General features: G+C 37.7%; 1 protein-coding gene across 6 annotated transcripts in view; it reads left to right on the top strand.

The window, feature by feature from the left end:
• The window catches only part of depdc5 (DEP domain containing 5, GATOR1 subcomplex subunit), a 70087-nt gene that overhangs the window by 27649 nt on the left and 17576 nt on the right, over window positions 1-24862 (top strand). For 4 of the 6 annotated variants that reach the window (XM_039771686.1, XM_039771685.1, XM_039771682.1 and 1 more), the window contains 18 exons: window positions 5504-5540; window positions 5831-5951; window positions 6167-6384; window positions 7424-7624; window positions 8010-8145; window positions 8367-8461; window positions 8538-8597; window positions 14195-14378; window positions 14757-14917; window positions 16684-16804; window positions 17008-17175; window positions 18594-18813; window positions 20374-20507; window positions 20713-20812; window positions 21165-21227; window positions 21637-21812; window positions 24284-24367; window positions 24508-24640. In XM_039771686.1, the coding sequence (XP_039627620.1) occupies window positions 5504-5540; window positions 5831-5951; window positions 6167-6384; window positions 7424-7624; window positions 8010-8145; window positions 8367-8461; window positions 8538-8597; window positions 14195-14378; window positions 14757-14917; window positions 16684-16804; window positions 17008-17175; window positions 18594-18813; window positions 20374-20507; window positions 20713-20812; window positions 21165-21227; window positions 21637-21812; window positions 24284-24367; window positions 24508-24640 (2412 nt within the window). The remainder of the gene's footprint in view (window positions 1-5503; window positions 5541-5830; window positions 5952-6166; window positions 6385-7423; window positions 7625-8009; window positions 8146-8366; window positions 8462-8537; window positions 8598-14194; window positions 14379-14756; window positions 14918-16683; window positions 16805-17007; window positions 17176-18593; window positions 18814-20373; window positions 20508-20712; window positions 20813-21164; window positions 21228-21636; window positions 21813-24283; window positions 24368-24507; window positions 24641-24862) is intronic. The other 2 variants (XM_039771684.1, XM_039771687.1) reach the window with 2 other exon arrangements.

The raw sequence follows: 24862 nt of genomic DNA, 5'->3' as shown, positions 1-24862 counted from the left end.
AAGCAGGTACCACATATGTACGAGGTGTGGCAGAAAAGTAATGAGGCTGATTTTTTATTTACCAAAGTTTTTATTTTTTTCAAATATCAATGTTATCCCCTTCAAAGTAGTTCCCTTGGGCAGCTACACACCGATGGAGACGTTGTTCCCACTGTTGGTAGCAGCGCTGGAAGTCTTCAACCGGTGTGGTCTTCAGCATGTTCATTACACTCTTTTGGATGTTTTCTAAAGTCCCGAAATGACGTCCTTTGAGGACATTTTTCAGTTTAGGAAAAAGGAAAAAGTCACACGGACTGAGGTCAGGTGAATAAGGGGGCTGGGGAACCACAGGAATGCATTTTGAGGTCAAAAATTCTGTTATGGAGAGGGCAGTGTGACATGGGGCGTTGTCATGATGGAGCATCCATTTGTCTGCAATGTCTGGTCTCACGCAAATGACCCTTTTTCTGAGCCTTTCAAGGACGTCTTTATAAAAAAACTTGGTTGACAGTTTGTCCTAGAGGAACAAATTCTTTGTGGACGATTCCCTTTTTGTCAAAAAAACAAATCAGCATTGATTTGATCTTCGATTTGTTCATTCGAGAGTTTGCAGTGTGCCACTCCTGACTTTGCCTCTTGGTCTCAGGATCGTATTCAAAAATCCATGATTCATCATCTGTGATCACACTACTAAAGAAATCTTGCTCATTAGCGATTCTGTCAAGAAGATCAAGACACTTGTTTTTGCGATTGTCCTTCTGCTCAATTGTGAGGTTTTTCGGCACCATTTTGGCACAGACCTTTCGCATGTGCAAATGTTCAGTCAAAATTTGATGAACAGTAAATCTGTTCAAATTTAATTGTTCACTCAACATTCTTAATGTTAAACGACGGTCTGGTCTCACAAGAGTGTTCACACGTTCGATGTTTTAATTGATTTTCGAAGTTGAAGGCCTCCCTGAACGGTGTTCATCTTCAACGTGTTTTCTGCCTTCCAAAAATGATTTGTGCCAGCGAAAAACTTGAGCTTGGGATAAAGAATGTTCCCCATAGGCCTGTTTTAACTTTTCAAACGTCACACTTGCTGATTCTCCAAGCTTAACACAAAATTTAATGGCACAACGATGCTCCAAATTCCGCTTTTCCATTTTGCGTGACGCATAACCAAAAACACAACTTCGCTAATAGCAGTCACAAAAATCACGTAGTTAACGGAAGGAGTTGAAACTCACACTGAGCTATGAGAGGGTACTGATACACGTGCTCTATCAAGGACAACAGTGCAGCGTTGCCAGATCGCTTGCAGTGTTGCCAGTCTCATTACTTTTCTGCCACACCTCGTATACTGTATCTATGTTTTGTTTTATTTAAACAACCTGCTACCACAACTTTTTACATCTTTTTAAGGAGTATGTATTTTGAATGGATAATTTTTCACTGTTTTCTACCTTCGTACATTGTCTTTCACTTACATGGTTTGATTGCAGGTTTCTCACGTGTTACAGTTACAGTGCAATGCCAAGGTGAAAAAGTTTGTCATTCTGTTTTATGTAGATAGTCAGCTAGTCATTGAGCATAAAGATCTATACAGTGAGCTACAGTACAGATAAGTGTAAAAGCAGCCTGCTAAAAGTTATCTGAAGAGGCAAAAGCAGAATGACTGAATATTCCATGTTTTTCTTGATTTGTGGTAGATATTATAAAATAGCTTATTATATGAAATAGTACAATACGATTATGCCTAACTTTTGGCTGCAACATAATGTTCCATTTCCTATTAATTTTTCCCAAAATGTAGTTGTGGTGGGAGATTAACTTAAGTATACTTCTCTGTATGTATTGCCACCAAAGTGAAGACTTTGAATCTTTGTAGTAGTTGCAAGCACACTTTGACCTTTCTGTAATCTGGAGAGCAATAGCAAACCCAATATTTCAGTCATATCTTTGCAAAAAAACAACTTTTATTGGGCAGTGTACCTTGGCTTTGCTTAATGAAGACCATCCTGAGGCATTTAACTTGTGCACATACATACTATAATGGAGTGTATGTGGATTTTCTGTGTTTTGTTTTTTTATTTCTTTATATTTACTTCCTCTCATTTTTTTGTATTAACCTCATCAAACCTATTTGCAAGTTTCATCATAAGATATACAAATGAAAGGGACTGTTTGGCTGTTATACAAAAAAAAGTTCAGTTTCCAGATTTCATTCTGTATATATTTGAGGATAAAAGGTGCATATGTTGTGTAGTTTCAGTAACAGTTTGTGTAGTTTTTATTTGTATTCTTCATTTGTTTTGAGTTTGTTACAATAGACTGGATAGTTGGCAACTGCAATAGTTATGCTTAGTAGCTATCAGCATACAGACATACAAAAACACTCGCTCAATTACACATACTCTAAGCAATTTAACAGCAAGCCCTTTATGACCATACAATACCTTTTGTTAGTAAATCCACACATTGTCTGCATGATTAATTAGTGGCTTACGTTTGTAGTGCAGCCTTAACACGTGGTTGTTTCAGTTGATTGTTTAATTTTTTGACAAACTTGGAATCTTCTTTAGTAAGACACTTTAAAGCTTAGTGATCAAAAGTTACACACGCACACACATATATATAGTGAACAGGACTCTGTATAGCGCCTGACCCAGCACAGACACACTCGGGCATGTGTAAAACACACAAGACTTTTATTTCTCTTCACCTGTGGGACACGTCTTCCCCATTAACCCCACAGGCTATACACAGTCCCAAAAGCACTTAACACAAACAACCTTTCTTCTGGCACCACCACTCCTCCCAGGCAACCTTGTCCTCTTCCTCCCGATTCTGGCCCTGAGTGGTGGTTGCCATTCCTTTTTATAACCCAGCGGGAAGTGTTTCAGGTGCTTGACCACCTGTTTCCAATTGCACTTCCGGGTGGGACTGAAGAGTTGTCCAGCTGGGCTGTGGAATCCATGCAGCATCCCCTGGCGACCACCCCAGCTCCCAACCGGGCTGTTAAGGACTCCATCTCCCATGGAGCCCTCCGGGAGGTTGAGGCATCACCGCCGGCTAAGGAGGCTGCCACCAAGCATCCTGGGGAAGGTATTGAGTTGCCCATGGTTGCTCCCCTGGAACATATGCAGAAGGGGTGTCCCGCCACAATTAAATATATGTATTTATATATATAAATTCAATTTTGTAATCAAATGTACACTTTCTAATAGGCACACCTACCTAATAGAGAGAAAGTTCTTTAATTTGCCTGTGTAATCGCCTAAATGTATTTGGACATTAACTAGACAAGATGATTAGTGTGGCAGTGGGTAGCTGGCATATGTTGACACTAATATGGCTTGTTGTTCCAAATCATCTAGAAGTGGACATGTTCTCTGAATAGGTTGTTTCATCTCATAAATACTAAACTAAATTGGGAAGGCTACAGCTTTAGGTTGATGATCCTGGAATCATTCCAGGAATCTCTTAGCCATCTGGTGTGGAGAACTATCTTCTGGATCAGCCCATTTGCAGATCAGTTCACCCTTGCCTTTAAGGGATGCACTTGTTCAGCAACATTCTTCATGCGTTTTCTGGAGCCGAAACATCTGTCTGTACTTATTTATGGAAAAAAGTTTGTAGAGCAAACATCCTTCTCTGTTAGGGCATCTCCAGCAGCATGCCTTTTTTTTTCTTTTTAACATGGGACTGCCTTTTTCAGTCTCCCAGTGTAGCCTTCTGTAATTTGACATTGTTTTTATAGGGATGCTCCAGTTGATTAGCCGCCAATCTAAATCCATCCGCCATTTTTTTCACTGTAAAAGACACAATTTGCGATCGGTAAATTGTCTGATCTGTTACCTGTTCAGCACCTGCTTTTCTAAGTTATATGGTAATTTAGTTGCAGTACTTCTTTACACAAAGTATTGTGATAGTTTTTTTTTTTTTTTTCTTCTACCCAGACAGCAAACATTCTATATATCCGAAACAAAGCGCAGCAAATGGAGGCTTGTTTTTGCAAGAGAGTTTAGCCTTTACATTAAAGAAAGTGGATGAATAAATTGAGAAAATGGAACTGGAGGGGTTGTCCTGTGCAATTAGGCAAATTGCAAGAAATGCTGCTTTAATGAATTTAGACCCTTTTATTTTGTCATTTAAATTAAAATAGACAATATTTGAGTTTGGACATCAAGCTTTTTTAACTGAGGCACCTTACATTTTTAATTGGAAAGAGAAAAGATAAAGACACATTTAAAATTGCTGCATAGTAAACAGTAGTCTTTGTTAGCTTAACAGCAAAATGTATCTCTTAGTTATAAACTTGTTAAGTATACTAATTTGGTGTCTTCTTGATAAACAACTTATGAACATTAGGTACTTTTGCAGCTTTTTTAAAGGTTTGCTTTGTTTATTATTTGCTGCTGTGTGTCATTGCTAAAAAAGCAAGTACTACATTATTAAAAATGTAATCCTTATTTATAATTACACCTCAAGAATTATGAATGTCTAGTTCATACTTTGAAGACATAAAACGCACACACCTGTATAAATATTGTAAATGTATATTTTAACAGCATAAAGCTGTTGTGCAATTAATGATTTAAAATTAAAACCTACATGTGCTTGTTAATTTATATTTAAGCTGTGTTTAATTGCCAATATCAACAAATTGTGTATGTGTGTGTGTGTATGTGTATATATATATATATATATATATATATATATATATATATATATATATATATATATATATAATTTTTTTTTGTTCAAAAATGTTGAAAAAATTAAGCCTTGTTTCAGATAGGTACATTACAAAAAAATTAAACAATATGACAGCTTGTAATTATGAGAAACATTTTGTTTTCTTTTATTCCATATGGATACATATTTTTATCAGTTAAAGTATATATTTTAAAGAAATGTTATTTACTTTAGTATTTTTATGGTCACTGAACAATAAACCTTCCAGAATTTCATTGCTAATAGAAAATGAACAGTTTAACACCTGTAATCTGTAGTTTAATTATAAAAATACATTTTGATGCAGGACATAATGCTTCTGTATATCTGCGTATGTAAAACGTTTTTAAAAGGATAAAGGGAAAAAAAAATTGGAGTCCCCTCATTAACCCAAGAACCTGATTGGAGCATCCCTATTTTTAGATCATAGAAGTGGTTTCAGCTAAATAGGCAGCCGCCGTAGCTTATCTAGTTCTTAGCTGTATGACTGCCACTTAACACACTTGATGTAGGAAGTGTTGACTTTTCAAACAAGACTGAAAATTTCATCATTAATACTTTAGGTGTTTGTGAACTTCTATGGCTTTTTAAAAAATGGTATTGAACTTAGTACAATAGTTAGTGCAAGAACAACTGAAGGAGCAGCTTTTAAGGTGATCCCACTCGTGACTTGCATCAGAGTTTGGCAATGAAAGGTTTTGTGCTATCTCCCACTGAAAACCAATTAAATTTAAAAAGTTGATATGAGTTTGGAATTTGAAAAACCTAACGCAGTATCATTTGGTTTTGTGTCTTATTTTAGATTCCTACTGAGAAAAGCAGGAGCAACAGGGAGCAAGGTGAGTGTTCAAAAATTTGACATGCTGTATCTGTTGTGCCTTTTTTGTGTATAGGTCTGCATTATTTGATTGGATTCTGTCCTACACGCCAAATTCTGTAACATTGAGTGAGAGAGCAGGCAAAAGGCCTGAGCGTCTGATACAAGGCAGCAACCTGCTGTCTTATGTTAGGATATCCAAATTAGCGCACAGTCATTTTTTGTCACTTAGTCAAACTTTACATCTTGAATCATTGCTTTACTTTCATACCTACTTCTTTCAACTTAAATCTTTTGTTGTTTCTCATCCAGCTATAGGTGCACCAAAAGAGTCGGAGAACAGTCTTCCCATCCAGGTAGATTATGAAGCATATGATGCTCAGGTCTTTCGGCTGCCTGGGCCTTCACGGGCTCAGAGAAGCACGAATTTTAGGTGAGAAGCTCTGCTATCACTTTAAGATGTAGATACAGAGATATTCTTTTAGTATGCGACACAGAATACTCAACAGAGCTATGATAATACTAACAAAAAACAATATATTTAGACAGAAATTTTTGTTTTGTATTTAAAATAAGTTAGTGTTCTGTACAATGTGTGGTCAGACATGTAGGGTTTTTTGACTAGTGCTGACTATGGTTGCGTTTCAGGGTTGTGAGAGAGCGCGAGTCCAGTGTCAGAAAAAGTTCAAGCTCCTGTGATGCATCGAGCAGCCCACCTCAACAGTGCCGTGGCCTGCCACTGGAGGAAGTGCGAAGCCAGGCCTCTGATGACAGTATTGGAAGGTCCTCTCACATTCTGCTTATTCCTCGCATGCATCAACATCAGTATGAAGTGAGCAGTTCACTTGGTTACACCAGCACAAGAGGTGAGTGCATTCTCATCTCTCACAAAGAGGTTGAAGTAGAGATGAATGTGGTAGTGAAGTTGTCTGTGAGGTGAGTAGAACAGGGTATGTTTAGAAAGTATTGCCCTAGATGTTTTTGCTAAGATTTTTATGTAATGATATTTGGTCATATGAAACATGACATATGGTACAAAAAAACAAGTTAATGTTTTAAATGACACAGCAGACCAGTTTTTTTCTTGTGATTTCAATTTAAAGACTTGATTTTATATTTGTGTTTTTCATGGTAGTTTTTCTTCATTGTCAAGCAGATAAACTGGCATACATAAAGTTGGGGGTTCCAGTTCTGTTAAACTCAACAGATGTTACCTGCACTACTTAATATCTTAAACCAAAAAAAAAGGTCAACTGACATATCTTTATAAAGCCATGTCTCTGCCTTAATTGTTGGTAAACTTTAAAGATAATGTTGCAATGTAATACAATTTTCTGTATATTCAGATATCGTCAGTAATGGATCCTGATGTTTGCAACACCCACAGCCTTGTTATTATTTGCTAATGTTAGTGCTATGGTTTAAATGAGCCTTCTTCATGTAATGTATGTGCTAGATCAGGAATTATTTACCTCCATCTTACTGCAATCCAACTTCTTAGTATTTATCCAGTTGAACATGTGTGGATGTGTTTGGGTGATAGGCACCAAAATTACCAATTGTTCTCTGCTATTTGAGTTGACTCTGATTCCAAATGTATCTCTGTAATGGAGAAAACATTTTCAGAAATGATCTGCATATAATCTAACATTAATGTTAGTTTTCATTCCCATATAGCCCACCATCAAAAAGACAAGCTAATAATTGCACTTTTTTGATTAAACAATTATTTTAAGGAAGAAAAACAATTACAGTCCTAGTGTGCCTGCATCTTCTAAATGATGTAATCTGTGTGTGGGCTGCTACTTGTACCTTATCTGCATTTATTTGTGTAGAGTAGCATGATTGAAATTTTTGTATCTGTGACCCTAGTGTGGATAGTTACATTTTGTTCCTTTGTCATAGAGCTTCTAGAGAAAATGATGGACTCTCAGAGGGATTCTAGTGCTCCTGGCCGTTTCCATGTGGGTAGTGCCGAGTCAATGCTGCACATCCGCCCTGGAGGCTACACACCTCAGAGGGCCCTCATTAACCCATTTGCACCCTCACGCATGCCCATGAAGCTGACCTCTAACCGGAGACGCTGGATGCACACCTTCCCAGTAGGTAATGACTTGACAAAGGTAGCTTTCAAATATGTTGTAATTAATCTGTACATTGACACCTTTGGTACCTGCTCTCACAATAGAAGTCCTGCTTCCTGTCACAGCGTAACTAATTGTGGGTTTTTTGTTTCAAGTGCTTGACTGTGGTGGATATTTGTATTTTTACTTTCACTGTATATCTTGTTGGTTTACATGTATAAGAATGTATGTAGATATGCATAAAGAGGTCAGAAGAAATACTTGTATTATCAAGCTGATACCAATATTGTGGTTTTTTCATTCTTTAGATTCAATAAACTCATCTTCTTCAGTATACCTTAACTGAAAAAATAGTTATGTTTAGCAGAAAAAAAATACTCTGTAATTTGACATCTCTTTTTCTTTAGGACCTTCTGGAGAAGCAATCCAGATTCATCACCAGACGAGACAGAACATGGCTGAGCTGCAGGGCAGCAGTCTGAGGGATACCACCCATTCATCTGCTGAACTTCTAGAGTTGGCCTACCATGAAGCAACTGGAAGGTTTGTTTCCCTTCCTTCTTTACTTAGTTCTTTCTCGTAGATACTACAAAGCTGGCTGGTGATGATAGTGGTTTCTAAATAAGCTGTCAACAAAGTTAAAATAAAAAAAATGTTAACACATTATTTGCCTGCTGCTCTTGCTAGGTTTTTTTGGGTGTATGGCCCAGGATAGCCTTCATCATGTTGACAGTATTCTTTTCATCTTCATTTCACTTGACCAGAAAGACCATGGCCCGCCAACAGGAGAATGGGGCACACTTGGCCTGTAATGGAACAGATGATTTTGCTACTAGCCCAGCCAGCAGTATCAGCACAGGTAAGTGGGTTTTGCAGTGGACATTTTAGTTCAGACCTTGGTAGGCCTCATCAGTTAGATTTGTCTTCTACCACAGGCACCCCAGTAAACAAAGGCTCTACATTTGAAGACTCTACGACAAGCAACCCTGATCCAAGTAAGTTCTCTAACGCAGCTTTTCATATCTCATGTAACATATACAGACTTACAGAATTGGAGAAACGTTGGTTATATTCCAAATGCACCAAACTGTGTTTGTGTTTGTTTTTAGCTTATTAAGAATCATATGTGAATCATGTGCCAGAGGAAAAATGCCTTCAACAATCTTTTTTTTTTTTTTTTCCCCCAAAGCCATAAAGAATACTGCAGAATATTTACAATTCATAAAGAAAACATTGCCATGCTTATGTGACATGCCTTTATGTAAATGCTGGTCTCTCCTTTCAGGCTTTTTTCACATTAAGTTCGTGATCCCTATTATATGATTCCTTCATTTGCTTACTAAAGCACTCTTCCGTCCATCCATCCTTTATCCAATCCACTATATCCTAACACTGGGTCACGCTGGAGCCAATCCTAGTCAACACAGGGTGCAAGGCAGGAACAAATCCTGGGCAGGGCGCCAGCCCACCGCTGGTCACACACACACACACACACCAAGCACACACTAGGGATAATTTAGGATCGCCAATGCACCTAGCCTGCATGTCTTTGGACTGTGGGAGGAAACCCACGCAGACACGGGGAGAACATGCAAACTCCAGCAGGGAGAACCCGGGAAATGAACCCGGGTCTACTTACTGCAAGGCCAGCAGCACTACCACTGCGCGACTGTGCCACCCTACTAAAACACACTTACACAATAAATGTCTTGCAACATGTCATATGAAATCCTTAAATAACACTTTTTTTTATCTTTCTGAGGAATTTTATTATGAAAAAGTTAAATTTTTAACAGGAGATTTGGTACGCTTGTGGAATAACACCATAGAAGCCATAGCATAGAAGCACTTATTATAAAAGTGATAATAAATGAAGGGCACAGAATACAAAGCACAAAAGAAGCAAATCTGGACCTTGCTACACTGCCAGTTGTCAGTAAATTGGCTCACTTACTTGCCTACCTTCCAAGTAAAACTATAATGCATTCTCTCTTTACCCTGGCCTCTTTCTGTTTTCTTTACTATCATCTTCCTTCTGTCGGTATGTCTTTGCCCCAGTTTTCCTCTTGACTATAAAATTAACAAACCTCTCTGTGAGTCAGCTTTAAACCTCATCCCAGTTTTACTTCTGGCCTTGCCCTGTAATCACTTCACGGAAATATAGGCAGCTCCTCTTTGGGTATAGCACCCTCTAGCATCCCAACATTCATTCACCACTGTAAAGGGTCAGGTCTTCCATGCACACTCAGTGTGGCTTGTTGTCTTCTCCTTTGTGCTACCTGCAATCCTGGAATCGCCTTTTTGCAAGCCTCGCATGGCACCTGTTTGACTTCAAATAGAGAGAGCTCAGTATCTCCTAGATTACTTGTTTTCTAGAGCAGTAAGGGAACATCTTCTGTTTCCTCCCAAAACACCCCCATTCTATACCCCTATAGTGTCCCTTCCCAGTAGACTTTAGCAGTGCCACACAGCTCCTGTGTGTACACAGTGGCATACTGAACTGCTTTTACCCATTTTGTGCTGTTGTAGAACTTTTGTGCAAGGCTTTGTTAGTGTCTTCTGATAATCACCTACAATGGACAGTCCGTCCACTCCCATTGGCATCTTGTTTGAGAAGAAATGTTTTTTAGGCAACATAAAAATACAAAAAACTTGCTTTCTGTTTTCGTATTGTCAGTTGTTGTTAGAATGATAACACGCTTCCCTACATAAGTAACTAAATATTTTTCAGCAGTACTGGACAAATAAAATTAAAACTATGCAATGGTAAACTTACATCTGCTCATTTTTCCATAGTACTTGGTAAACTCTTAAGCAAAAAAAAGGTCAGAACATAATTTGATATAGAAATAAGATGATTTTGATAAGTCTACAGAATTATAATAAATGGTTGTAGAGATAACCTGGAGGGAGTTGTTCTCGGCTTTCTCTTCTAAATGATTCCTTTGGTTTAATTTAAGATTCAGTAAAGGAACTGTGCAAATATTGTGTTTATTAACATACAGAATTGTTCAGCAACTGTGACTGTTTGGCATTTCAGCTTCAGTATGTTAACCTTGGGCAGTATTAAAATTCTTACATTTTCTTGTGCATTGTTGCCAAGACTGGATGCTGCATCACACACATTGTACTCAGTTTTTTTGGTCTTCTTTTTGTTATGTCAAGAAATAAGTGTGTAAAGTTTTGGGGAAAATTTTAGTTTACCAGATTTGTGTAATTCTCTTTGGTAACAATCAGTCACTCTGTCTTCTAACCTTGTTTGTCCTGGACAGGGTCGCAGAAGTTTGCTGGAGTCAATCCTAGGTAGTAGCATAGGGTACAAGGCAGGAAAAAAACCCTGAACAGGTCACCGGTTCATCACAGGGCACACACTCATTCACACACGCCAAGTACACACAAGAGACAGTTTTTAAGATTGCCAGTTCACCTAACCTGCATGTCTTTGGAGTAAATCCATGCAGACACTGGGGAAGCATGCTAGCTCCACGCAGGGAGCACCTGGGATGTGAACCTTAATCTCCTAACTGTGAGGCAGCAGCACATTTCTAATGCACAACTAATGCCTTCTGTGGGTGCTACTGTGCAGAGCATGGGTTTAGATTGTTATTTTAAGCCAGTCCAAACTGTTACTTATTCCATTAAATCAAAAGCAAAAATGTAAAGTTCTGCACTCCTATGTAAGCAGTTAGTGGAGGCTAAGTGTCTTGAGGCTGATGAGTCTTATTTTGTATTTGAGACTTCTTAGAGCAAAACTCTAGCAGTTTCACCAAAAACATGTGACACTGCAATGTTCTAAAAACAAGAAGCATTTTAAGTGTTTCTCGGTTCTATTTTATGAAGTATCTGAAACTAAAAAGTACAATCCACTTTCAGGAAGTAGTGAGGTAAGGTTTCAAAAGGAAATTAGAGAGAAAAAAGATGTCATTCCAGCGAGTCTTTTATATCAAAAAAGTCATGGTGCAAATAATAAGAGGATTAGAATTTTATACTGTGTTTTAACAAACTCATGCAATTAACTTTGAGCTCAAGAAATAGCATTTCACTAAGAAAACAAATGACTGTTACCATGAAATTATAATCTCATGATTTATAAATGGCAGATACAAGCCAATCCTTTTATAATTAAAATTTTGTCCTTAAGGAGTTGAAATCCCAGAATACTTTTACTTTCTGCAACAGGTGAAGGGGAAACAATGAATTATTATTGTAAAGTTCAGTAAAATTAATAAAAGGCTACAGGATGTGTTAAAGGTTTTTAGAAGATTAGCATGTATTGATGTTTCTCCCCTTAGACCACTGTTAAAAGTTTGCAACTTATACTCTGACGTGCAAATCTGATATGGCCACAATGAGATTAATAGTTTTTATTATTCATTCATTAATTTTTGGTAATATTGTATTCCAGTTGAGAGTAATGGAGAAGCCAGAGGAAGTATATTTTAATAATAATTCTTTTTAAGCCCAAGTTTTATAATTATAACTCGTAATACACTTTTGACTAGTTTATCCATATAGCTCTTTATAACAAAAACTAAAAATATCATAAAAGAAAGCAGGCAGTTTACAAAAAACAAAGTGTCATAATGCACAATAAATAGAACTTTCTTTTCATGCTGGCTACAGGTGGCATTAGAAAGTTGGAATAAAGACCAAACACTTGATGATTTCCAGGGGAAAACAGAGCCTGCTGAGCTGGGGGAAATTTCCTGTAGCCCAGGAAGCTGGGATGTCTGTCTTTCCGGGTCTAAGGTCGTGATTTTATTACATCTTTTGTGGTAACAGATTAACTCAGTTACACCATAAATAATTTATAGGATGCCTTTTTTATGGGCCATGTGATGTTATATTTGCTTGTTTTTACTCAAGTATGTGCAATAAGAACATATGAAACGTGACGAGAGAGTTGACCATTCAGTCCATGAAGCTTGTTTGTTTAGGTCAGGGATTCCCAAACTCTGTCCTGGGGACCCACTGTGGCCGAAGGTTTTTTTTCCAACCTGATTCATAATTAGTGACAACGACTGATAACACTGATAAAATTTAATTGGTTGGTATTTTTCCCCTTATCTTATTCTACATTCAGGAAAGCACAACACCATGATTTTCACATTTATAAGACATTTAGAAATATTTTTATTTTTGCTATAGATTTAAAGGCTTAACTCTCTTTTGTTGATTTCATTATACTTCAGCCTTTCTCTGTGCAGTTTGCTCCCTTCATTGTGTGTTAATAATGACAATTTAAAACGAGCAGAGCAGACACCCAGGCAAACAACACTGACTGTCAGCCCCACTAATTAGTAAATAATGAATTAAACAATTGGAACATCTGGAAAAGTAGACAGACAATCAAGATGAAAATGTTAAAAAGAAAGAAAAAAAAAATCTCCCATATACCTGCTTAGTACATTTTAATGTACTTTTTTTTGCCCCCCCCAAAGTTTTTTAACTTCTATATTGTACCCAAAACATTGAATCTGGGAAATAATAGTTAACTTAATTAGCCCAGGAGTCCAATTAAAAACAGAAGCTGGTTGGAACAAAAAACCTGCAGCCATAGCAGGTCCCCAGGACCGAGTTTGTGAATCCTTGGTTTAGGTAATAGAAAAGCTGTCCAAGTATCTCATCCAGGTGGTACTTAAAGGTTTTCAAAGTTTCTGTGTCAACTACAGGTCTTGGTATTTTGTTCCTGACTCTCACAACTCTTTGTGGAAAGAATTGCTTCCTGGCTTCAGTTCTAAATTAATCTCCCCTTAAAAAGTTGCCAGAAACATGAGTGAACCTCCAAGTTGTACAGATTGCTAGACGTGTTATAACTACTGTATTACACGATGCTCAAACTGAACCCTTGCTGCACTATATATTGTAAGTACCTGATATGAAAGCTGTTTCTTAGCCTTTGTTAATTGTGTGTTGCATTACAGAGCTTATGTCCAAAGCAAGCACACAAGGCATCCTTGCAAGCCTGCTGCCAACATTTTTGGAAATTATCAGTTTGTAGACAAGTGAGAATATGGTTTCCAGCCTGCAAAAAAGATGTTAATTTTCAGACCTTGTTTTTGCACCTTTGTGTTTTCTTCACCAGTGTAATGTTAGATTGATAGTCACAGTGTGTTCTTGAAACAGTCTTTGTTGCGACTGATGTCTTCAGTCTCCTCCTCTATTAAAGCTGGTTCTCCTTTATTTCTCTGCACCCTCGCCCCCTTCTTTACCTCCTTGGCTACAATTTGGCACTCCTGCTGTTGGCTGCTTCATGAAATGCAGAGATCATGTTGAATAATCTGATGTAATCTTCTCGTAATCTTTCACCGCCCCATTGTTTAATGCATGCTGGACTGATTAATGCTGTAGTTTGATTGACGTTCACTTTTTTGTAATTAAGCGCATGTTTAATGTTTGATAGCGCATGTTTAGGAGGAATGGCATTGCCATAGCATCTAATTTAACCATCTAATGACACGGCTTTCCCCTTCTCTTTCTCTGTCTTGCCTCTATCCTTTTGAAACCTCCCAATTTTTTGCCCACGTTTTTACCTGATCTTTGCCTGTCTCCTGCTCTGGAACATCCATCTCACCGTGCCTTACCTCTGAAGTTTTGACGCTGTCTGCTCCCCCCATAGTGCCAAGTTTCTGTTGCACAGTGGGAGTGGACTGGAAGTCCCTTACTACTCCAGCCTGTCTTCCGCTGACTACCGATTACTTCCCAGATAAACAAAGCTTGCAGAATGATTACACAGAGGGCAACTACAACCTTCTGCCAGAAGCAGACTTGGACAGGTATGTTTTGTATACCAGCTTATTTTTTATTCCGCTCTGAGGAATACTGCTCAGGAACTGGCAGTCTGATTCATGTGAAGATTTAGATGCTGAAAATAAAAATTGCATTTTAAGTATTTTTTATTCCCTGTGCTTAACTTGTGATGAGCTCTAAGTCTGCACAGTGTACTGTGTTCTGAATGTAAAAAAATTGATATTTCTTGCTTTTTGTGCCCTTATTTCTTCATTCTTGGTGTATATACAGAATTTAATCCTAACTGGTGATTGATTGCTTTCCTCTTCCCAAAAACCCTTGTCTGGAGAAAGTGAAGCCACTGGCAGCATTGCAAGGTGTAATTAGTCACATACTGCTTAATAATCTTTGTTTGGGTTTTACAGGAGGGATGAAGAAGGAGCTCAGATGACAGCTCAGCAAGTCTTTGAGGAGTTTATTTGCCAGCGTCTCATGCAAGGTTATCAGATTATTGTGCAGCCAAAGAACAAGAAGTCAGTGCTTTCTGGGCAGCCACCCTTGAGTAGCAGCCCACTTTACTCTCGAGGTATTCTTCACTATTCTATAAATCATTTCATTTACTTGTCCTTGGAACAGTACTTTTGTAATTTTTGGATCTTCCATTTTACTGGAAAGCGATAAGATATAGATTAAACAGCTTAGTGCTACACCCCAGGAAATAAAAATGATATATATACTGTGGCTGTTTGTTTCTGTAGGGGATTTTAAATCACCAGTAGCTCGCAAACTGTTTAAACTATTGACCTGAAATTTGGTACACATGTACTACGTGACGTCTACCACCCACTTCCGGGGTGGTGAATGACCTCCAAGGTTATTCCTCTTTTTATTTTTATTTTATTGTAGAATCAACTCTCAGCAGCGGCCATGTGGCGCATGCATACAGGTGCCATTCTCATCCCTACCACCTTCGCCATCACTTCCACTACCACTTCAAATCTTAAATCATTCTTGAGGCAGATTGAAGACTTAAGTGCCAGCTAAAGTGAAAAATTAAAGAAAATGTACTAAGTAATTGCAACACAAACACTGACTTAATCAGTTTTAACGCAGAAAGATCCCTACGAAAGAAGAGAAGAAGCGGGCTACTAGGGTGGAGAATAGAGGAAGCAGCAAGCACCTCAACATCAGAGCAAATGAATGCTAAACGTACAGAGAAAATATAAAAACTATGAATGCTCAAGTCAAGTATATTCACTGCAGGTTATCTTGCAGTGCGCGTTATAATGAATACCAAAGTAATACAATTTTCAAAATAATTAATGCTTTTTGTGGGCCCAGGCAAATGTTCCTAGAACATCATGTTAAACAAATCTTGTTTTAACAAAATATAAATCTTAGTGTAGCAAACGTTTTTTCAATGGAGAATATCCACCGAAGATGATAATGCGATGTAAAGAATACTTAATGCCGCTCCTACACTTTCCCACTTTCCATGCTGGGTCTCGGGAACGTTGAAACAAGCTGTCTCAAAGAGGGAGACAGAGAGTCTGTTGCGAAATTTCCGGTCTCAGACAGGCTTGGTGAGAGTGTAGATGCAGCATTGTACATGTACAGTATAGCCACATTGGGGTGTTGTGTGTAGAATTCTGAGGAAAAAAATGAATTTAATCCATTTTGGAATAAGGCTGTAACATAACAAAATGTGGAAAAAGTGATGCACTGTGAATACTTTCTGGATGCACTGTATATTATATGACTTAATGAACTGGATAATACAAACAGGACACACTCTGTCAAATCTGCTTAACCCAATTCTTGGAAGCCAAACCCTATCCTCCTAGCACTGGGCCAAGGTAGAGATTCATCTTTCCCAGCCTTCAACAGGTTTTTTTTAACAGCAAACCAGTCTCTACTGTAGTATTTCTCTTAATGTGTTCCTTCTAATTTTCCTTAATCAAATATTGCCCTGTCCCTTCAGGTGAGAAGCATCTTCATTGGAGGATGCTGCCTTTTCACGGCCTACCATTTATAGTGCTCTGAATTTTGGCCATGTTCTTACTGGTAAAACTGCAGATGGGCCAATGTTATGCAAAACTCCTGATAAACTTTACAGATGCACAGTTGCTATATTCTCAGCCTCTTTCAATATGAAGTATATTTTGTGAATGAATTGTTTCTGTCATTCAAGTGGTAACATAATTTTGACTCGACCTTTCAATATATCTTTTTTGTTCCCCCTCAATTGTGTACAGATGTATGATGTAGTAACCAGATCTGTATTGTCTCTGACTAGATTTTGCTATTTTTGCACTGCATGTAATCCTATCAATGCCCTCATTTTCTATTCAGGGCTGGTTTCCAGGAACAAACCTGAAGAAGATGAAGATCAGTACTGGCTAAGTATGGGACGCACATTCCATAAGGTCTGTCTGAAGGACAAGATCATCACTGTCACTCGTTACCTTCCAAAGTGAGTTTAGAGACTATCTTCTTTGCTTAGACTCTGGAATAAATACCAGTCTGATAAGACACCTCATTCCAAAATTCTCTGCTTAGGGCAGACATTAATTCCTTATAAGATTTCTAACCTTACCTTTGAAAGTTATATTATCACAGGTGTACTCGGAACAAGGAGGAGGCTCATTTTCTTCATAATCTTTTTTTATTCTTTAGATATCCATATGAGTCTGCTCAGATTCAGTATAGCTACAGTCTTTGTCCATCACATGTGAATGCTGAATTTCTTTCCTGCTGGGTAGAGTTTTCACATGAGCGTCTGGAAGATTATAAATGGAACTACCTGGACCAGTATATCTGCTCTGCTGGCTCTGAGGATTTCAGGTGAGGATTTAGTAGTCCAGAATGCCAGTGGGGCAGGTTTTACATTGAATTACATAACTGGCCATGAGATGACGTCTTCATAGGGCTGGCCATCAGACTGATAAAGTGAAGAAAGTGGAGTTTGAAACATTGGTATAATTGAATATTACAATATTGTTTCATCACAATATATCATTGATATCCTGAATACGAGTTTCTAGATTTTTCTTTGTTAATTTTTGTGCCACATATACATATGGGAATTTGTCTGCTACAGTGTTAATATTTATAGTTGCCATATATTGGTCATACAGCTACTACTACATATTAGCGTTTTTTTTCCTTTCTCAAAGAAGGCATAACACAAATGTTAGCTCTCCTACAGGGTTTTCCATACTGAATGTTCTGTGCATGTTTATTTTGATTTTCACAGTGTTACCGCAAGAAGTCAGGCAAAATGACACCTTTCATTGCCTAACTGAAAAGATTACAATATGCAAGCTCTCGAGGCAACATAGGCCCCATCTTCGATGATTACAAGTTGCCTGAAGAAGGAGCCTTCGCTGCCTTGAGAGCTTGCATATTGTAATCTTTTCAGTTAGCCAATGAAAGGTGTAATTTTACCTAACTTCTGAACACATCCATTATGGCTAACATGGTACAGCATCCTTCTACTACAGTGTTACCACAAACAAGATCTTAATATAAGATATGCAGTATACCAGCATTATTGTATTAAATTCAAGTATACTAGTACACTGTTAGGCCTGTTGTAGTAACAAATGAATTTGAAGGCTAATCGGTAAGGAATGTAGAATTTAAAAAAATATATATATATCAAAAATGAAGACAGTGAAGCAAGAAACCTCAGGTGAAACTGTTCCACACAGATTTCTTTACGTCATGATTAAGTAAAGCAGCACTTTTTACTTAGTATTTCAGAAACAAAAAGTATTCAGTGTCTTTTGCTTGTATGAAAATCAAATAATTTATTAAGAAAACAGCAATTTAATTGTGTGTGTGTGTGCATATCTTATGGTGACCAAAGTATATGTAGCTCAATGAATTTTAAATGTACATTTGTATGCATATTTGTATACATATGTATAAAAACACTGTTTTGAATATGAAGTATTGTAATGTCAGTTATTCTGCGCTATCTGCATCCTTACAGTCTTAATGTCTCAGCATGAATTTTGTTTTAGCTTTAACATTGAATCTTGCATTTTAATTCATTGCAGTTTTACCTCATTGTCTTTATTTTAGTTTTTATTTGCTGAGGTGTGTTGATTGTCACTCTGTACCTGAGGCTAAAATGATTAAATGTACTGTCTGCTGACTGTCTAAGGATGTGGGCTGGGCTCGTAAGTGGCCTCCCAGCTAAATGGGGGCTGCGGAACTGTCTAATGTCTCCTAACTAACACATCTTTCGTTTACAGCCTTATCGATTCTCTGAAGTTTTGGCGAACTCGTTTCCTACTACTGCCTGCCTGTATCACTGCCACTAAGAGAATCATGGAGGGTGAGGCACACTGTGACATATATGGTGAAAAGATGCGCAGTGATGAAGAAGAGTGGCAGTTGCTTGATGGCTTCATTCGCTTTGTAGAAGGCCTGAATCGCATTCGCAGACGCCATCGTTCTGACAGGATGATCCGAGTGAGTCTAGAAATTAACGAAAAGAACACCATACTATTTTTATGTTTTGCTGTATGATATTTATTCTTCATTTTCAGCTACAAATGTTACTACATGGTCAAACTGAAAACTATTTTGTATTAAATATATAAATATCTTCATTATTGCTCCAGCTATGTTAGGGTTCAACATTTAGACTGATCTATATTAACGTATTGAGGCACATAACAATCAAAACTTAACCTGTAGGTAATAGTAGATAGTAATAGTAATTCTTGCTAAACCAAATCAATGAATTAACAACCACAATTGGATTTGACTCTACATATTTTCATTAGCATTTTTTTTTTTTAATAAATATGATTCACATTTCATCTCGTACACAGTAATTTCATTAACAAGTTCACACATTGAACTGACCAGCTTAATTAAAGAGTAGAACAACTCATATATTTGTTAACTGGCTCTTATTACTTATCACTTGTTGGTATAATAGTTCATTGTGTATCATACTTCATGTAACACACTTTACAGGAAAAAAAAAGAGTACTGGTTGACTTATCCTACCTTCATGTATTAACACAGACTCTGTCATAAATTGTGCTTTTTTAATTTAATTGTTGAACTGTAATCAATATTAATATTTCTCTTTAATGAAGATGTGTCTCACAGTTGAACAGTTTATTTTACTTTTCACACAGCTTAATATATGGTTTTCTTTGACTGCTTTTTACCACTAAGATGGTTTCGGAAGATATAAAGAGTTTGGATAGTACCATTGCTCTGGTATCTGTTCCTGTCTGCCTTGAATTATAATATCATTGCCTATCGTTTGAATTACTGGTTAAAGTATTTAGTAAAAAGGTGTTTGTGGCTTTTAACTTCAGCTTATCCAGATTTGCATCTCATCATAGGTTCATGCTGCCAGCTCGTTTACCGAGTTGTGTGGTGCTGTGTTCTTCGGGCTTGGCTTTTTTGCACAACCAATTAACACATTTTTGTACAGGACCCAAACCAAAAATAACAAAGGCTGCAATTCATATATTTTAATCATGTTTTCTGGTAATATGTATAGGATGATGAATCCAATGCATGATGTTAGCTTTTGAGAGGGTGGTCCTTTTAGGAAAGTGGTGAGTGCTCAAATGGGGAGAAGGTTTTATAAAAAGCAAAGTGATGGGATTCTGTGGCATGACGCATAGGTAATTCTGCTCTACTGTAACGTGGCTGGCTAGGGTTAAATACACCTTTTATCAGTCATTTTGTATGCCCATTAACATGATTGTGTTAAACTGATTTCCTGTTGTCTCCTTTTATCGTGCATGCATGCTAGTCTTAAAAGCGGTGAACCTGGATGGGGAAACCACTGACCTTTTTTTTAATGAAACAGCATCCAATTGATCCTTCAGTTGTGTCAGTTTTATTCATGCAGAGGTGGTGTTTTACTCTTTAATCACAGTATAGGCATACTTGGCTGTGGACAGTTTTTATTTTGCCATAAAATGCTGCTCCTTCACTACGAGTATTTGTGAGAGTGTGCTTCTCCCTACAATTATGATCATAGAGGCATATTGTTTCCAGAAAGGAGGTCCGGTCAAAGGGCTACAGGTCACAGGCTCAATTTCTTCATACCCTTCTGAGCCCACTGGTCCTCCCCTTGCAAAAAAGGGTACATCTGCTTTGTCTGCGCTGCTGGAAATGGAGGCCAATCAGAAGTAAGTTATTCTGCTTCTTTTCTGTGCTATGTACTATTTTAAAGAATATGATTATTCAATTTGAAATACTTAAGGTCTAAGAGTAGACTGTGATATTATTGGCTAAGATGGGCATTGTTTTATTAAGAGTATTTTTTTGGTGGACTATTTCTATCATTAAGGAATGGAGCTCAGATATGATATTTGCCTATTTTACTCTGCTTAGAAACCTGGAAGAACAGCAGGCCACAGTCCAGGCTGTGAAGAATGCATCCCAACTTAGTGGTGAGGCCATGACCCCCGTTTACATGGACAGCCCTAGGAAGGTAACCATGGGTCTTAGTTTATACTCCACTTATCCTGGGGCTGTGGTATTTTCTTTAAATTAACTTCTACATTTTGTTAAAATTTGTGTGTGCTAATTCTGCACCCTACTGTTTTTCTCAGTCAAATAATTTCTTGGCTTCCAGACATGTTAGAACATTGGTTCCCGGAGTTTCATTGCCTTGATATGTTGTATTTAGTCATGTGCTTTTTCTTCACATGCTCATGTTGGTTCTGCTGCTCCCATCTGTGGTCCTCATGCATTGGTTGTGGCCCATCCCTGGTGGCAAATGTCCTTGCTCTTGTTATTGTGCTCTGACTCTGTTTCTGCTCCTGCTGCAATGCACCACTCAGGATGGGGCTGTCTTTCTGGAGTTTGTCCGCAGTCCTCGCAGTTCGTCTCTCTACCATCCTCAGGTTAGTCCACATGGGACGGTGTTTTCCCCCCTCCTTTATTTTCTGCTTTGCATTCCCTGTTTGTTGGTCTTCCTGATGGTCAGCTGTCAGTGTTGTCTTGATATGTTCTTGCCATCTTAATATGTGGGTTGAATGTTATTTATCTCAATGTTACACTTATATGATGAAGGGATCTGTGGCTCTTCCTTTAAAAATGGCAGATGGCCAAAGTGCCTCTACAGCAAATGGAGTTCGACTTGGAATCATGCTGTTTCATTGATCAGATGTTATGTTTCATAGCTGTCAACTCTTTTTCCTCCCTTCATAAAAAGGGGAAGAAGTTGGGTTCTTCATAGGGGTGTTACTAACTACGTTCAAGAACTATCAACGATTTTGCATGTATACTAGAAAGCTAGTATTCTCGCTACAGATCCCTATGGAGCAGCCTGCAACAGTTCTTGCCCTGGAGAGTGGAACTATGGATCGAGGAGGTCAAGTCCCTTCTGGGGAGAGGAACAATGTGCTAATGGCCCAACCATCTGCCTCAGTCATCTCACAGAACACTGCAGAACCAGCTTCAACATGGTCATCCATCTCAGATGCCAGGTAGATAAATAAATATTTGTTGTTTAGGTTAGACGTCTGCATTGTTTTCAGGACTTTAGTGTTTTGGTTTCATTTAAATTGGTTATACCAACATTAGCTTTGTTACAGATGCTAGAAGGTTTTCTTCAAGAAATTCCACTTTTTCTTGCTTTCCTAACAATACAGTGATTTGGCATTTCAGAATTGTGTTGTACTGGTATAGCACTAGAGACTTCCCAAAACCCCAAGATTTAAAGCTGGAACTGGAGCACACCAAAACCTCTAATAGTGCCTACTGCCGTAAGCAAAAAAGTGTCCAAGTGTTACAACCTAAAATTAAGCCAAGACTAAGAATTCCTTTACTCTTCAAATTTGTGTTTGAAACTTTTCAAATGTAACTTTTTCTTATATCAACAAATGTCTAGGGTTGACAAAAAAGCACAGTTTTCTATTTGTACTTGATTGTTTTATAAATGAACAACAAGGCTGTACTAATGCAATGCACATCTCTGTACAATTACATTGGAATTTTGAAATCTGCAGACAATGTCTTCAAAGCTGAGTTATTCAGAATGTATGCCTATGCAAATTAATAATACTGTACACTAATAAGTATAAATCTGTTTTGAATGTTAAACGAACTATGATATATTCTTTTTAGGTGGTTGGGGGATCTGGCTCATAGTTGGAGTTAGTGTGCATTTACTTTGATCTTCACATCCCTCCAGTACGACATAACATTTACTTTTTTTATTTTTCCTCACAATGTTATTGGTAAATTCCACACCTGAGGCCATCCAAGGCCCTTGATATCTTAATGTCAGTTGGTACCCCATCTTTGAAGTGGTGGCCCATTCTTTTTGGTAGTTACTCGCATTAAAGTGATCTGCACTTTATATAATGCTGATATATAATATTTCTTCTAGCACAGAGACCAAAATTACCATATAAAATATTCTAGATGAGGTCTCACAAGTTTATTTACTTTTCAAAACCACATCACATGAAAAAGGAGAAAATTCCATACGGGCCGTTTGTTGGGTTGTGATCCATTCCCAGTACTATGAAGCTGCTTATCACTTTACCATTATAAAGCTTTGTAAATTGTTGTTTGGTTGGGGGAAAAAAGCAGATGTAGTATTTTGTGAGCAGACAAAGTAATGTCTTTTGTTTTTTTAATTTTTAAGAAGATTTTAGTAAAGTTTGCACTATGAAGTAAACTTGCCTTGCAAAATAAAATCTTACTTCTTTAATACATTGCTTGTCAACCATGGATGTTCATGAGTTAATCGCATTCTCACTGAGAACAGACCACCAAGACTTAGTAGTTGAGGAATGTTTCTGTGATGTAAACATGGAATGCTTTTTTTCTATTAAATACATTGTTTTTTTCTTTCTGCTTAACAGTTTTTTTAATGGGTATTCTAATGGGTATTTGGGCGGAGTGGTGGCTCTGAGGGTAGGCATCTGCACTGGCCATGAGATAGTTGCTGGGTCAAATCCTGTAAATGACAGAAGTGATTCCATTCCTTTGGGCCCTTGAACAAAGCCCTTAACCTGCAATTGCTCCACCCTGGGTATGACATTAACCTGCATCTAGCCCTGCAAGTAGTCCCTCCAACCTGCAGGGAAAACTTGGGGGTTAGTGGCAGGATTGGCTCTCTAGCCACCATAAAAAAAAACCTCACACTGATTCCATTCCATTTGAACTAGTGTGGTGCTGCTGCAGTGTCACTTGTTGTGTGGCTGTACTTGGGTACTATATCTGGGACCCTGAGGTGGTGGGTGTGGCAACGTGCTGTATCAGTGCAGGCTCCTAAACTCTCCTCTCTATTCCAAAAGCTTCATCATATGATCAAATCTAGTCTGTATATAAAAAAAAAACACCTTTGTCTATTGACATTTGCATATGCAGTGCAAAAATAAATAACACACAATATACATGGATATATATTTTTTACAGTCTAATGTAATATTTCCACCAGTTTCATCTTGTCAAACACAGCAAAATAAGAAAAGAAAATATATTTTTTTTTTACTCTAATTATTTGCCAAAGTATAACTTTTTTTGCATTTACCCGCAACTTTTGAAGACTGAATTGGATAAGTGTTCATTTTGAAGGAGAGAATAATTCAGCACACTGCTGTTGGACAGCTCCCACTAACTGAAATTGCCATGTGACTATAAGGAATGCAACTCATTTCCTACTGTTTGCAGATCATTTTGGGCATCAGCTGAATGAATATTTTTTCTTGTTGCCAATATTGCCATTGGTATTGACATTCATAATTCCCTAGTTTTGTATTAATATATACTTTATGTTGCAGCTTATAAGAGCTGATTATTTCTAATGTGTGTGTGTGCAAGGTTTGCGTTTGTATGATTTAAAAATTAGATACGTAAACACATGTATTGACCATTCACAAATGATGAAAAAGAATGTTGGCTTGTGTGTTTACCAAAGTAGGTAAAAATGATTTTATATTTACAGTGCTCTGCAGTCTTCAGGCTCATCCAGCTTACTCACATCCTCTTCTTCTCTTGCGGAGATCCTCGAAGCCATGAAGCACCCAAAGTAAGTACAATTTAAGTTGCTGTGTAAGCTTGATGAGCACCTTCTAGTGTATGTAAATAGTGTAGCTATATACTATATGTTTCTATAATAGTTTATATGCAGAGAAATTTGTTTACATTTTATACCATTTGTGCTTTCAGCACTGGAGTCCAGTTGCTCCCTGAACAGAAGGGTCTACCTTCCAACTGTTTCATCAGTGCAGAGGTTGTCCACTGGCTGGTCAATAGTGTGGAGGGTATTCATACTCAGGCCATGGCGGTTGACATCATGCAGGTGCCATGTTCCTTATTCTTATTTTAGCTAGTGTACATCTCTGTGATTGCACTTAATTTTTAAAGAAGAATTAGGTATGGTTTAATATGGAGGTGTTTTTGTACTTCATACTCTTCTTAGAGAGCTGTGCCAGGAACACCCCTGCCAGAAAACGTATAAGGATAACCAAACAACTGTAACTGGCTTTTCTTTGTTTCTGAGGTGCTGATTTTTTTTTCCAAA

The sequence above is a fragment of the Polypterus senegalus genome, chromosome 12 (assembly GCF_016835505.1).
Source record: "Polypterus senegalus isolate Bchr_013 chromosome 12, ASM1683550v1, whole genome shotgun sequence".
Taxonomy (NCBI): Eukaryota; Metazoa; Chordata; class Cladistia; order Polypteriformes; family Polypteridae; genus Polypterus; species Polypterus senegalus.
Note: the sequence above shows the minus strand (reverse complement) of the source record. Positions and strands in the feature narration are given on the sequence as shown.